The sequence below is a fragment of the Conger conger genome, chromosome 12 (assembly GCF_963514075.1).
Source record: "Conger conger chromosome 12, fConCon1.1, whole genome shotgun sequence".
In the NCBI taxonomy this organism is placed as follows: Eukaryota; Metazoa; Chordata; class Actinopteri; order Anguilliformes; family Congridae; genus Conger; species Conger conger.
This window is the reverse complement of record NC_083771.1, coordinates 3,007,293-3,020,723: the sequence shown is the minus strand read 5'-3', so window position 1 is coordinate 3,020,723 and position 13,431 is coordinate 3,007,293. Positions and strand designations below refer to the sequence as shown.

Here is a 13,431-nt window from a genome sequence, read left to right as displayed (position 1 = left end):
CTGACATTATATTCCTTCAGGATGAGTTATGCCATATGTACGTATGTGTATGACAACAGAAGGTTCTAGACTCACACTCATTCCAAAGGTCATATTGAGTGAAGCCTACCCTGTATTGTGTGTATAATATTATTGGGCTCTCGTCATTAAACATTGTAATAATGTGACAGATGGGCAACTCTTCTCCTGGTAGCTCCTTCTGTGACGCATTAATTATGGAGTATTGTAACCCAAGCAGGAAGTGACTCCCTGACTCCTATACTGGTTGATGGGAGGTATAGCCCTGCTGCTGTTTGTCACAGGCAGTGCAGACGTGAAATACGTACAGTGTTGGGTGTCTTTAACCCCTCAAGAAACTGCAGGGCACCCGATACCCTAATATTGTATTTCAGCCATTCAACTTGAATGTAGTGGTTCAAAAAAATGTGGTTTTGTATTTTCACAGGATGTCTCTCCTGCTTTATAGGTTCATTGAAGGGTGGCATGGAATGGAGTATGCTAGCAGTACTGTTAGCTTACATGCATTTCCCTGCTATTGCTCACTGTCATCCTAAATAATGTATATTTTGTTTTTGTTTTGTTGTTTTCGTCCCTCAGGCCAGCTCTCCTTCTACAATGCAGAAAGCAAGCAGTTACTTCACACTTTCAAAACAAAGTTCAGCCAGCCTGTTGTACCAGCCTTCATGGTAAGTTTAGGGTTGGCTAGTGTAAATAAAAATACATGAATAGAAATTATGTCACATATAGACTATAAAATGGAGACATCCATATTATTTTCTGTCATTACAACAAAAGCGTATACATTTGTGTCAGTATAATATGCTGATCATTACATTTTTACATTATTGGCATTTGGCAGATGCTCTTATCCAGAGCGACGTACAGTTGATTAGACTAAGCAGGAGACAATCCTCCCCTGGAGCAATGCAGGGTTAAGGGCCTCGCTCAAGGGCCCAACGGCTGTGCGGATCTTATTGTGGCTACACCGGGATTAGTCCCGGTCATTTACCTTAACCACTACGCTACAGGCCGCCCTGATCATAATCTGAATTGCTTGAGAAATCAACGTATCTTTCTCATTTTTCACGTTTTGCCCTTTTGTCGCATTAGCCAGACTACACAGTCAGGAATGTGTGATCATCATGCTTGGTCAGTCCACTGATGCAGAAGCCCAACCATTCAGCTTGTGGATTGCACATGGACTAGAAGTGGTGGCTGGCTGCACTCGTTTCAGAGGATGCATGTGCTCGTAGTTGCCTTGCAAAAATATATGCAGGGAATTGTAGAGTTTGGGCCGGACTACAATTACAGTTTGAGAGTGAGGAGAAAACAATCCCTTTTGTACACCCTATATTATAAAAAAAAAATAAACTTGCACTTATGATGACTATTGTTTTTTGGTTAGAACTGCTCTTCATGCATGTTTTGCTATTTATGGATTTGATGTTTTTAAGTTGTTGAAGAACCTATGCACTTGTAAATTGCATTAGTTTCAAAGCATCTGCCAAATGACTAAAATGTAAATGTAACAAGAGAAGGACTAGTGGAAAAATGAAAATGAGCGCAGCTTGAAATTGGAATGTGGAACGGCTGTGTGCGTAACTGTGCCTCCTCCCACAGGTGTGGTGCGGGGGTCTATCCCTGTCCACGGGCGTGCAGGTGCCCAGCGCAGTGAGGAGTTTTCAGAAAACGGAGAACGGACTCGGGGGCTCCAACAGCAGTCTGAACAGCATGGCCCAGTAGTCCTGAAGGAGGTCCGGGAACGCGCCCGCACACTTCACGCTTCCTGCGGCTCTTATGTCCTGAAGAGTACCTGGGGGGGCCCGAGGGCCGCGGAGAAACAGCAGGAGAACGCCCCCTATGGCCTTCTGTCCCTGCTCCTGAGCTGTGCCTCTAGGGGGCGCACCATCTTTCACATTTCCCTCTGGGAGCTTGTGTCAGGAAATGCTAGTCACTTAATCAGGGAATAGACAAGAGTGCACTTTTTTTCCTCCATTCTTGTGTTAGTTTGAATGCTGAGTTTTAGATTTGGTTTCTTAAATGGGCGTCTCCTGGCTTGAGAAACCCCGTCTGCTTCCAACTGACACCTGTGTAATAACGTATTTATTTTTTTTTAGTTGGTTTGGTTTGTATGTACATATGTATGTATGTATGTATGAGTGTGAGGATTTGTGTGAGTGAGGTTTAACTTCTAGTCGTGCTGATGAATCTTCCCTGGACCCTGGACCGCACTGAGGATGTGGACCTGACTGGAACAAAACTGCAGATTCACTCTCTGTGCCTGAAGATGGTGCACTTTAGTCACAAAGACTTGCAGTCCTGTGTACAACATTTAGTGGTGATATTAACACACCCCTCATTGTTCTCAAGCCAGTCCCCGAGGAACAAGGCTGGCATATGGACTGAGTACACTGCTGAGAAGCAAACACTGTGGTTTTGTTGCTATTGTCTTTTTTTCCCCCAATAGCTACTCAAATGCTGCCCGGTTATCATTGTACATTTTGATAGAAATTCATGATACAGTTTATGGATAAATGGTCGGCCTTGCAAGAAATAAACACATTCATAACACCTTCGACAAAGTTGTTTCTGCAATGAAGCTAACCATTAAAAAAATGTTGGTCTGTTGTTCTGAGACTAATTCAGTTTCCATTCATGATTTTCTACAACCAAAGATATCTTTATTTTAACATCAAGACCATTGGCCACTTGATAATGGCACATGCAATATTGTTAGTTCTGTGGCTTCATTTCTCATGTCCACTTGTCAAGAGCTTAATGACTGTAAGGAGTAGACCATAGCAGGACCGTTCTGTTTTTGAAAGCTGCTGTTTAGTTGACTATACCTTTGGATTTCCCCTGGATGTCCATGTTTCTCTTTGTAACTTTGCTAAGAGGTACAGATTTTGTTTGATTGATCAATGTGTCCCTTCTACTGAACACATTAAGGCAGATTTAATGGGAAGTTCATGACTTGTACTGTGTTCTGTGAATCCCGGCCTAAATCTTTTTTTAAATGTGTCTTCAATAATTTTGGTTAAAAGCCCTTTGCGGTAATGTTGTGTATTTTCCATCTTGATCTATGCTGCTGTAAGTGGAAATGCACGAGAAGACTATGGATTCCGTGTGAGGGCCAACAGAGTGACTTGAATCCATATCTTGTATTGATTTGATAGTGACATTTTATTTGATGTGTGATTGGTGGAATTCAAGGAGTCTGGTTTTCCAAACAACAAATGAATAAGTTTACTCATCAGCACTGGGCATCCATCTGTACGGGAATATGTAATTCAGGAGAAAGGGTTCTTCAATGACATGTACTGTAAGGCGATAGAAGGAATAAAAACAAAATATGCTTTCGATATCTGTCGTTTGACATGGTATTACATAGAATTGCATTTTTGTGAGATTCTTTTTCATTACATCAGCTAAACACACATTGCTTAGCATATAGTGTTTGAAGTATAAGTATATTGTTCTTCATATGAAAAGCTACACTTTTCTCAGAGCGGTTTATTTCGTCGGTGACTGAAATAAAAGGTTCAGTTACCATTTGTGACGAGGATGTAGAAATCCGGATTGCACTGGCCGTCACGTCATTTTGCAATGATTGTCTCCAGTTGCTTTCCGTAGTGTCCGCAGTTTCTTCAAGATGTCTAGAAAGTGTGTGGTAATTTAACTTGCGCTGCTTCGTTATACTGTCTGTGGTAATAACAGTACATTTTTCAGGTTTGTTGCCACCCTGACCTCGCTTGTTTTTTAAATATTTAGCTACAAATCCCGGACATCCATTTAACGTTAGTCAGTTTCAGTGGCTAGGTAACTACGGTAGTTAAAATTTGTTAGGCTAGCTAAATAGCTGTAGCCGAACGATATTTCAATTATCTAGCTAAACCGTTATCTAACTAGAATATTTCACTGGGCATTCATGCTTGTTGTATGAACCTGGCTGGATCAAGCTAACTATCTACTTTTGAGCTTCGCTAGTTGCTTCCATGCTGTGCTATGCTGTTTTTTTCTGTCCAACGAGATCCAATGCGCAATCGGTGGTAGGTTGGCGAACCAGCTTAGCTAAATTGGTAGCTACCGCTACTAATGCTAGATGGTTGCAGTAGTAAACGCTAGCATAGCTGCGGCTGCATCTAAGCAGCTCGGACGAAAGAATGCGAGTGTGCAGCTAGTTGTAACGTTCATAATTTTGTTGTAGAAATCTATCATAACATTTTGAATGGCTTAATAGCTTACTTTCCCCGATAGATGGTACCGTTGCATCACTAACTACAATTTGGGTGAAATGCTTGTTTAACAAATGCTTCCTAGCTTTGTTTAGCGTTACCTTTGCTGTTTTACCATTGTGTGCATGAAACTCATCAAATTCAACTGAATTGATTTAATGTAAATGGAACAAAATACAGTCCTGAAGTATGAAGAATAAACTGTCTGATAGATATGAAACGCGTAACTAACGTTGGCTGTTTCCAGTCAGGATACATGCCTCAAAGGCCTTTATGTGAACATGGTAAAGCCCGCTGCGTCCCACCAACTGGCCATCCGTGACAAATCGAAGAGAACCAATGCCTAGAATCAACAAGACCGTGGTCTTGGCCCTTCTCATTGCAACAAGCTCCGTGTTTCTCATGTTCCAGTTGTATTACTACAGACAGTATGTGTCGAAGGTGAGTTATTTTCATGAAGGTTTCACTACCCTGCTAAAAAAACACAGCTCAAGCGAGGTTTTTGAAACGGCTGGTTACTGGTCGGCCAGTTAGACCAGCTCGATAATGAACATGGTTTGACCAGCTCAAGCTGTATTTCAGGCTGGTCATAGCTGGATTTTACACCAGGGACTAGCGATGGATACTTAGTTTATATCAGTATCACTTCTCAAATGGACACTGTCCAAAGCAGAGGATTCCTCACAGGCTAGTTGGAGTAATGCTGCCAACTCATCATGTTTATATACTGTCACCCACCCAGTAAAGGTCGCATCGTACCCTAATAGCCTGATTTTTTTATTTTTATTTCACTTCAGCATGGAACTCGGTCCAATGGCAAAACCATTCCGTTGGGAGGTGATACACAGTTTGTAAGTAGAAAATAACTTGTAGATGCCCAGTAAAAAAATATATATATATATATTTTTAAAATCTCACGGCTGAAATGAAGAAAGTTTTTTAGCTGCATTGTCAGCGAATGCTGCTATTCCCTTATACAGTTGCTCCTTATCGTTTATCTATATATTTGTGTGTGTGTGTGTGTGTGTGTGTGTGTGTGTGTGTGTGTGTGTGTGTGTGTGTGGTGGGGTCTTCTTCCCTTTCTGGGGATTCCATGCAGCAAGTGGTGAAGAAGTTTCTCGAACTGGTGGCCAAGTATAATCTGCCCGTGTTCCTGATTGACCCGGCTTCCCTGAGCCTGCTCCTTCAGGTATCCCCTCAACCAAGGGCCAACCAAGCTGAAGATCACCACCACTGCGCCTCATTCTGCACCCACAGGGAGTTCACTACCTTCGCATTGCTTGCCAAGCTCTGGAAATACGATGTAAGGGGCTGAGGTTCAATCTCTCATAAATGTCTTTTTTTTTGGATAAATTCTCATTGCTCTAACTTTCTTGAAGGCTGTCACTTTAAACCTTGTATGCCTAACGATGTAAATGTTTAAATATGACCATAGTCTGGGTCTCCATTTCTTCAGTAATCCATTTTTGGATTTTAATATTGAACGTATCGCAGTAACAGAAGAAATGCTTTTTTTAAAATATATATATATTTTTTAGGCCTTTTTCAGCTTTATTGGACAGTATAGTATAGAGAGACAGGAAGAATGGGAGCGAGAGAGAGGGAAAGACAGGCGAGAAATTGTCGGACGGTCGGATTCGAACCGCCGACGTCGCGGCTCGCAATGAGCATGCGGTCAGTGCTCTACAGGCTGCGCCACCGAGACTCCACAGAAATGCTTCTTAATCACTGAAGGGACATGAGATTACGTTGGGCTTTTTCTGTGGTCTTTTGTTCACTTGATGTGGTGATTGCGTTTTTCTCGTCACACATAAAATGTGTTTGCTGTGAGGGAACCCCATAATGCTGTAGTGTCCGTGGCTGGACACTTCTCCTTGTTATTTAATTGCATTGCTTTACCTGTCATTTAGCTGACCCTTTAATCCAAAGTGACTTACAGTTGATTAGACAAAGCAGGAGACAATCCCCCCCAATGCAATGTAGGGGCCTTGCTCAAGTGCCCAGCAGCTGTGCTGATCTTATTGTGGCTACACCGGGGATCAAACCACCGACCTTGTAATTTGTAATTTCATGTCCCAGTCATGTGCCCCTTGGCTACAGGCCCTATGTAATGTCATTGAATCGCGTGTGTATGTCGTCCCGTGTGTGTGTGTGTGCTGTCCTGTGTGCATGTACAGGCGAGCCTGGTCCAAGCGGCCGCGGAGCGGGGTCTGGAGGTCCTGGAGGTGCGGGGGAGGGACCCCCGCCTGGTGGGCCTGGACGACCTGTCCGGCACGGAGATCCCTCTCCACTTCCTGTTCCGTCGCGACGGCCACGCCGCCCACCTGGTGGTGTTCTACGAGCGCAGCGGCAACTACCTGTGGCACGGCCCGCTGCGGCTGAAGGCCAGCATGGACCGCAAGTTTGTGTCCTTCCGGAAGCTGGATTTCGGCCGGCAGGCCGGGGCCTACGACAGGTGAGCCGGCAGAGTTGGGGCCTCAATTGGAGGAACGTGGTGAAGAGGCTTTCGGTTTTCATTATGGTTCACTTTGATTGGGGAGTCTGCCACTTAGAACCTCCGGTTCTCAGTCTCGTTAACACGTGCCCACTACAAATTGCGTACAGCAACTGCGCAAAAATGTTTCAACAACAAGTGGGGTAGACTTTTTCAAACACAATGTCCGAACTCTCAAATCTTCAGTCTGTAAATCTCGTTTTGTATTAAAACCATGTTCCTCTTCCCGGTACTCTAATTGAATCTTACTTACAGGTTTGTAGCAAGAGTAGTGAGAAGTGGATTAGCAGTGAGCCTGTAACATTGTGTTTTGTGTCAGGCCAGAGCTGGTCCTAGCCTCAGTGGATGGGCTGGACGTCCGGATCCCAAAGAACATCTCGCGCTTCCTCAGTGAGCGTGCCCAGGCCCGCTTTCTGGAGTGCAGATACAAGGATGCACGGGCCTTCTATCAGGTCTGTGTCCTCCGTTATTTACATTTTAACGTCTGATTTCCGTGAACGCAAATGACGATGCTCAACCCACTTATGTCCCTGTGGAGCTATTAAACCCCAGTCCTCTTATGTCCCTGTGCTGGTATTAAACCTGAGTGCACTTAGGTAAATGGTACATGCTTGTATAGCACCTTTATCCAAAGCACCGTACAACTGATGCTTCTCATTCACCCATTCATGCGCACACTCACACACCAACAGTGATTGGCTGCCATGCAAGGCACCAACCAGCTCATTGGGAGCAATTGGGGATTCGGTGTCTTGCTCAGAGACACTTCGACACACCCAGGACGGGATCCAACCTGCAACCCTCCGACTGCCAGATGACTGCTTTTGAACCAATGTGCCTGTGGAGTTATTAAACCCCAGTCCTCCAGGGGGCGGTCCAGGACAGTTGGAAGACTGAGAGGAAGTTATAGTTGCCTGCTATAGCGCCCCTCGCTGCAATGTTTTGACATTGAAGAACTTCAGGTGACACATTTTAGAATGCAAGCGAGCCTGAAATCGACTTTGCGTCCCTGGAGGCGATTGCGTTCACAGACTTGTGCCGGTTTTTGTTTTGGGCTTTAGATTAATATGGACCTTTCTGGTTTTAAAGCAGGGTGTGTAACCAAGCTGAGGTTCTTGATAATTCTGAGGTGTAATGTCTATGCTTAATTCCATGGTTCCTCCCCCACCCCTGGCAGTTGTACCCTGATGATACATCGCCGGAGGCCATGGACTTCAGGATGAAGGCCAAGAGTCTGCTGCACCTGGCAGCCCGAACGCTCCATGATCTGGGCGTGCCCTTCTGGCTGAGCAGTGGCACCTGCCTCGGTGAGAGAGCTCCTCTGCCATAAAGCGCCATGCGTCTCACCTCTGCTGTTTTTCACAGAGGCTTCATACAGTGGCTTCTGAAAGAATTCAGACCCCTTCACTTTTTGAATACCTTATTGTGTTGCAGGTTTAATTTTACCTGGATAAAATTGCCATTTTTGCCCATCAATCTACAGTATATAATAACCCACAATGAAAAAGTGAAAACATATACATTTCATTCAAAAGCTGTAATCTTTCATTTACATTTACCTTTACAGTTTAATTTAATGTTTTGTGTAAACTGTCCCTGACTAATAATCTCAAATAATGAGAGGAGATGCTTTGCACCAGATTTTAGCTATAAGTATTAATACCCTTTGCTGTGGCACTCCCATGTTGTAGTCCAGTGCTTCTGTCACTAACCTTTAACAGTGGTGTGATGTGACCTGTGTCATAGACCTGTGTTTCATATAGATGGTTTCACCTGAGGCAGCCTGTCACCTAGTGGCTAAGGTAGATGACCGGTGCAGCCACAATACGATCCACACAGCTGTTAGGCCCTTGAGCAAGGTCCTTAACCCCACATTACTCCAGGGGTATTGCCCCCTGCTTAGTCTAATGAACAGTAAGTCACTTTGGATAAAGGCGTCAGCTAAATAACTTGTTAATGTAAAGTCATGTTATATACTGAGAGTAAGATAAGGCAGGAGTGTTAGGGTTTGTATATTCTGCACTTTTTAACTTGTCGCTCCCTCTTGCTCCTCAGGCTGGTTCAGGCAGTGTAATGTCATCCCCTACAGCAAAGACGTTGACCTGGGCATCTGGATCAAGGACTATCGGCCTGAAATCATCCTAGCTTTTCAGAAGTCCGGCCTTCCTCTCAAGCACAAATTTGGAAAAGTATGTGCAGACGTCAAATACTGTGTGAAAATATCACGTGACATACATCTTCTGCGTATTTGCCATGGTGTGTGTTTTGTGTCAGATGGGCATGGTGGGCTTGAACATTTTGGGAAATTATCACCTTGCTGTAAAAATGTATCCACAGTAATTTTCATTATACTGTAAAAATGTAGCCGTAGTGACTCTAGAAGTAGTCTTGAAGCACATGTTGCTCTTTGAACATGGCTAAGGTGAAGAAGGAGCTAACGAGTGAGCAACAGGTTGGAATAAAGGCCCTTTTTGATGCTGGCTGGAGTTACCGCCGCATAGCCAAGGACTTGAGATGCAGTCCAAGCACTGTAAAGTACACTTTCGTCCGCCATGATGCCACCAATTCACACCAGAACCGAAAGGGGAGAGGTAGAAAAAAGACACTTTCAGACAGACAAGTGAAGCATCTCAAAATTCTCAGTCTTAAGGACCGAAGAAAGACCTCATGAGAACTGCATGACGAGATCAACACCACAATGACGAATGGTGGTACGGAGTACCATCTGGGAGTCGTCTTATTGGGCCTGGATTTATTTTCCAAGAGGACAATGACCCTAAACATTCTTCTAACTATTGCCGGAACTACCGGCGACAGAAGGAATCTGCTGGAACATTGAAAATGATGGACTGGCCCCATCAAGCAAATTTGGGGCGAGTTGGACAATAGACTGGACAGATCTATTGTACATTCAAAGGAAAGCCTTTGGCTTGCGTTGCAGAAGGCATGGGATAACATTAGTGTTGAAGTTCTCAGGAAATATATTGACACTATGCCAGAGAGATGTGCTGCTGTAATTGCTGCAAAAGGTGGACATACCAAATATTAAAATTAAAGGTGGATAAAAACAGTAGGACTCACTTCATCTGATATTTGTTGTGCTCAGAGCAACCATCTGCATGTTTCATGAACATTATGAAATGAAATCATGTTTTGGAGGCAAGAAAAGGTCAATATTTTCAGTAAAGGTCAATGGTACTAACATTGGGTTTCTCTCCGATTGACCATAGGTGGAGGACAGCCTTGAACTCTCCTTTCAGGGTTTGGATGTGAAATTGGACATATTCTTCTTCTACGAAGAGGATGACATTGTGTGGAACGGGGGCACGCAGGCCAAGAGCGGCAAGAAATTCAAGTACGTGGACCAGTTCTGTGCCTCTGCCTACATGGCCATTCTTTATTATTCCTATTGCAGGTTAGATTACCTTTAGTAAAAATAGAAAGCAGATGTGTACATACAGTGCTATTTACTTTTTCATGTGGCTTGTCGACTTTGCATCCGTGTAGTGGGTAAATGGTTGGAATTTTTATATCGCATTTATCCAAAGCACAGCACAGTTGATGCTTCTCATTCACCCGTTCACACACATACTCGCACACCAATGGCGATTGACTGCCATGCAACGCACCAACTGGAGCATCATAGGTGTCTTGCTCAGGGACATACCCGGGGCAGGATTGATCTGGCAACCCTCTGACTGCCAGACGACCGCTCTTACCACCTGAGCCACTGTTGCCCAAATGTCAGAAGTGCACAGATGCCATTTCCGACCTGAGACCCTCATGTTGGGAAATTACATGCTTTATATCGAGGAGAAAGGTACAGAGGAAACCTTACTCCTTTCCTGTTCGTACATTTGGGGAAGCTAAGCACCTTAAGAACAATAGTAGTTCCTCTGGGTCTTTCAGTTGAATGCTCTTTTGCGGTTTATTGATTGACACAAACATTGTATTGCTCTTGGCATTCTAACTGTGTCAAAGTTTTGTTCAGTAACTCTTCACTCCACCCTTACTTTTCCCATCCATTTTGCTGATTCTCACCCATAACCATTCTGAGTGACCCAATTCCTAAAACAATGCGGTAACATCCTAGCTTTGTTCTAATCTTAATTTCAGACTAATTCCTGACCTTAGAACTGACCCCACCCCTTCCTTTGTGTCAGGTACGTCTTCCCAAGGTTCACCCTGTGCTGGACTGAGCTGGTGGAACTGAAAGTGCGAGTCCCGTGTGAGACATTGGACTACGTGGAGGCAAATTATGGTCTGAACTGGAACATCCCGGTGAAGACCTGGGACTGGAAGACGTCGCCCTCCAACGTGAAGGAGAACGGGGTGTGGCCGGTTGGGGAGTGGGATGAGGTCATTCAGGTGTATTGATATGCGGAGAGCACCAGATGAAACATCAATAGTATGGTAAATGGTTGGCATTTATATAGCGCATTTATCCAAATTGAGGCTTCTCATTCACCCATTCACACACGCACTCGCACACCAATGCCGATTGGCTGCCATGCAAGGCACCAACCAGCGCGTCAGGAGCAATTTGGGGGTTAGGTGTCTTGCTCAGGGTCACTTGGACGCACCCAGGGCGGAATCAAACTGGCAACCCTCCGACTAGCAGACGGCCGTTTTTACCGCCTGAACGGAAGTGTCGCCATAGGAAGGAGACTAAGGAGGCTAACCACTGTAAATAGCGTAGTGGTTAAAGTATATGACTGGGACCCACAAGGTTGGTGGTCTGATCCCTGGTGTAGCCACCATAAGATCAGCACTGCTCTTGAGCAAAGCCCTTATCCCCATCTCCTACTTGGTCTAATCAAGCTAAACTTGATTCAGTTGGCCCTGTCCTGACCAATCAGCTGAAGGTCTGTGTTCTCTGTGGATCGAGACCTGGCAACACTACTGGAGACTTTGTTGACGCAACTCCGTTGTCACTCTGTAATTATGGAAAATACTGCTGAATGATCTGTAATTTATTTATTGGATATAGGTGTAATGATAAATAGAAATGTACTGGCATTTTTATTTTGCACTTGTGTTTGAATGCCGATGAGTTTGAACTTGTCCTGGAGCCGTGGCAGTTTCAAACAATCACCTCATTTCTGGAGTTGTTTTCGTGGTGCGGTACCAGTGAAATGTAACTAATATTCTGTTTTTTAATTTTATTTAATGAGATGGCTATCGACGTTCCTCCTTGGGCCTTAAACATTGAGAGGGTGAGTGTGTTTGGGGGTGGATGCATGTGGCACACGCCTGCATTATAATGAAATGGAAGATGATTTAAAGTAGGAATCGACTACTGTGCTGTTTTGTTGTATGCGCCTTGTTAGTGTTCAACATGTTTTGTAAAAATATTTAGAATATAAAATTTCTTCCAAAATTATGATCAGGCGTCTCCTTTTTTTCTTTTCTGATAAATTCAAAAGTAAAACAAATCTGGAGTATGGTGCCTGAAATATTTAGTAAATGTCAATAATGACAGCTTATTTCTGGTTCTGATTTATCCTTCAGCAAGCTTTTGGCTACCTTTTAAATCATGGGGGAAATTAACAGATTGATTGTCTAATTACTCTGGGAAAATGTTCCTTGAGAGCCTTGATAAATACCATTTGGTATTCACCAAGATGATAGTTTTCCTATAATATATGCAACAAACATTTTTCATTGTGTAATTAAGAAGTATATTGTGTGTGGGCATTAATTCATTTGGTCAACATGTTCAGCATTGTGTTTGTGCCGGACCTTTCCTGAAATAGTGAATTTGAGGAAAATAAATTAATAAATAAATAAAATTCCACAGCAGCAATCTGGTCAGAGTGTATACTTGCCTCTATCACAAGGATACACTCAGTGAGCACTTTATTACGTACACCAACTTGTTCATGTAAATATTTAATCAGCCAATTGTCCCAGCAACTACATGCATACAAGCATGCAGACATGGTCAAGAGGTTCACATATCTTTCAGACCAAATGTCACAATGGGAAAGAAATGTGACTTTGACCGTGGAATGATTGTTGGTGCCAGACAGTTTTGAGTATCTCAGAAACGGCTGATCTCGGATTTTCGCGCACAACAGTGTAGAATTTGCAGAGAATGAAAAAACAAAAAACATCAGTGTGCAGCAGCTCTGCGGGCAACACAACATTACAACAGTTCTGCCGAAGATCTCTGAATACGTAACACATCACAATTCTAAGTGGATCGGCTACAGCAGCAGAAGTCTTAAAAATAAGTCTAATAAAGACCTAATAAAGTGCTCATTGAGTGCATGTCCCCAACACAACACACTGCCCCTTCATTGCTCAGCCAGTTTCGACAGGATGTCTTGTGACACGGCAATGCAGTCACTCGTCGGGGGGGGATGGGTCGATGTTCTGTATTGACTGGCAGGTTGGGGACTGCAGATGAAAATGAGCTCATTAGCTAACTCTGGCGCATTTACATTGATGTGGAAACTGAAAATGTTGATTAATGTGCACTGTCCCTGATAAATTACATAAATCGGAGAAAGAACAAGAAAAAATATAATTTCATTTATTTAATGAAAAAGATTATCAAGCACCCATGTTAACCATATGAAAGTAATTGCCCCCTTAAACTTAATAACTGGTTGCACCACATTCAGCAGCAATAACTGCTACCAAACAGGTTCAATTATTTGATCTCAGTCTTTCATAAATGTGTGGAGCTGCTTTCAT

The 13,431-nt window shown here is 43.6% G+C and overlaps 2 protein-coding genes across 5 annotated transcripts in view; both read left to right on the top strand.

Annotated features, from left to right (window-relative positions):
• fsd1l (fibronectin type III and SPRY domain containing 1-like) overlaps positions 1 to 3,393 on the top strand; it is a 31,095-nt gene extending 27,702 nt beyond the window's left edge. For both annotated transcript variants that reach the window (XM_061215612.1, XM_061215611.1), the window contains 2 exons: positions 598 to 686; positions 1,621 to 3,393. In XM_061215612.1, coding sequence (XP_061071596.1) covers positions 598 to 686; positions 1,621 to 1,743 — 212 coding nt within the window. In that variant the 3' untranslated portion in view covers positions 1,744 to 3,393. The remainder of the gene's footprint in view (positions 1 to 597; positions 687 to 1,620) is intronic.
• Positions 3,394 to 3,576: 183 nt separating this feature from the next.
• Positions 3,577 to 12,531, top strand: fktn (fukutin). 3 transcript variants are annotated; one of them, XM_061262333.1, is made up of 10 exons: positions 3,577 to 3,729; positions 4,483 to 4,676; positions 5,033 to 5,086; positions 5,335 to 5,538; positions 6,413 to 6,690; positions 7,049 to 7,181; positions 7,907 to 8,036; positions 8,785 to 8,918; positions 9,960 to 10,084; positions 10,893 to 12,531. In XM_061262333.1, exons 2-10 carry the CDS (start codon positions 4,575 to 4,577, stop codon positions 11,104 to 11,106), a joined length of 1,374 nt encoding a protein of 457 aa, XP_061118317.1. In that variant the 5' UTR covers positions 3,577 to 3,729; positions 4,483 to 4,574; the 3' UTR covers positions 11,107 to 12,531. The 3 variants fall into 3 exon arrangements, with proteins under 3 accessions (XP_061118317.1, XP_061118318.1, XP_061118319.1); XM_061262334.1 differs by having other exon boundaries at positions 3,596 to 3,663; XM_061262335.1 differs by lacking the exon at positions 3,577 to 3,729 and adding an exon at positions 3,743 to 4,049.
• The last annotated feature ends 900 nt before the right edge of the window (positions 12,532 to 13,431 follow it).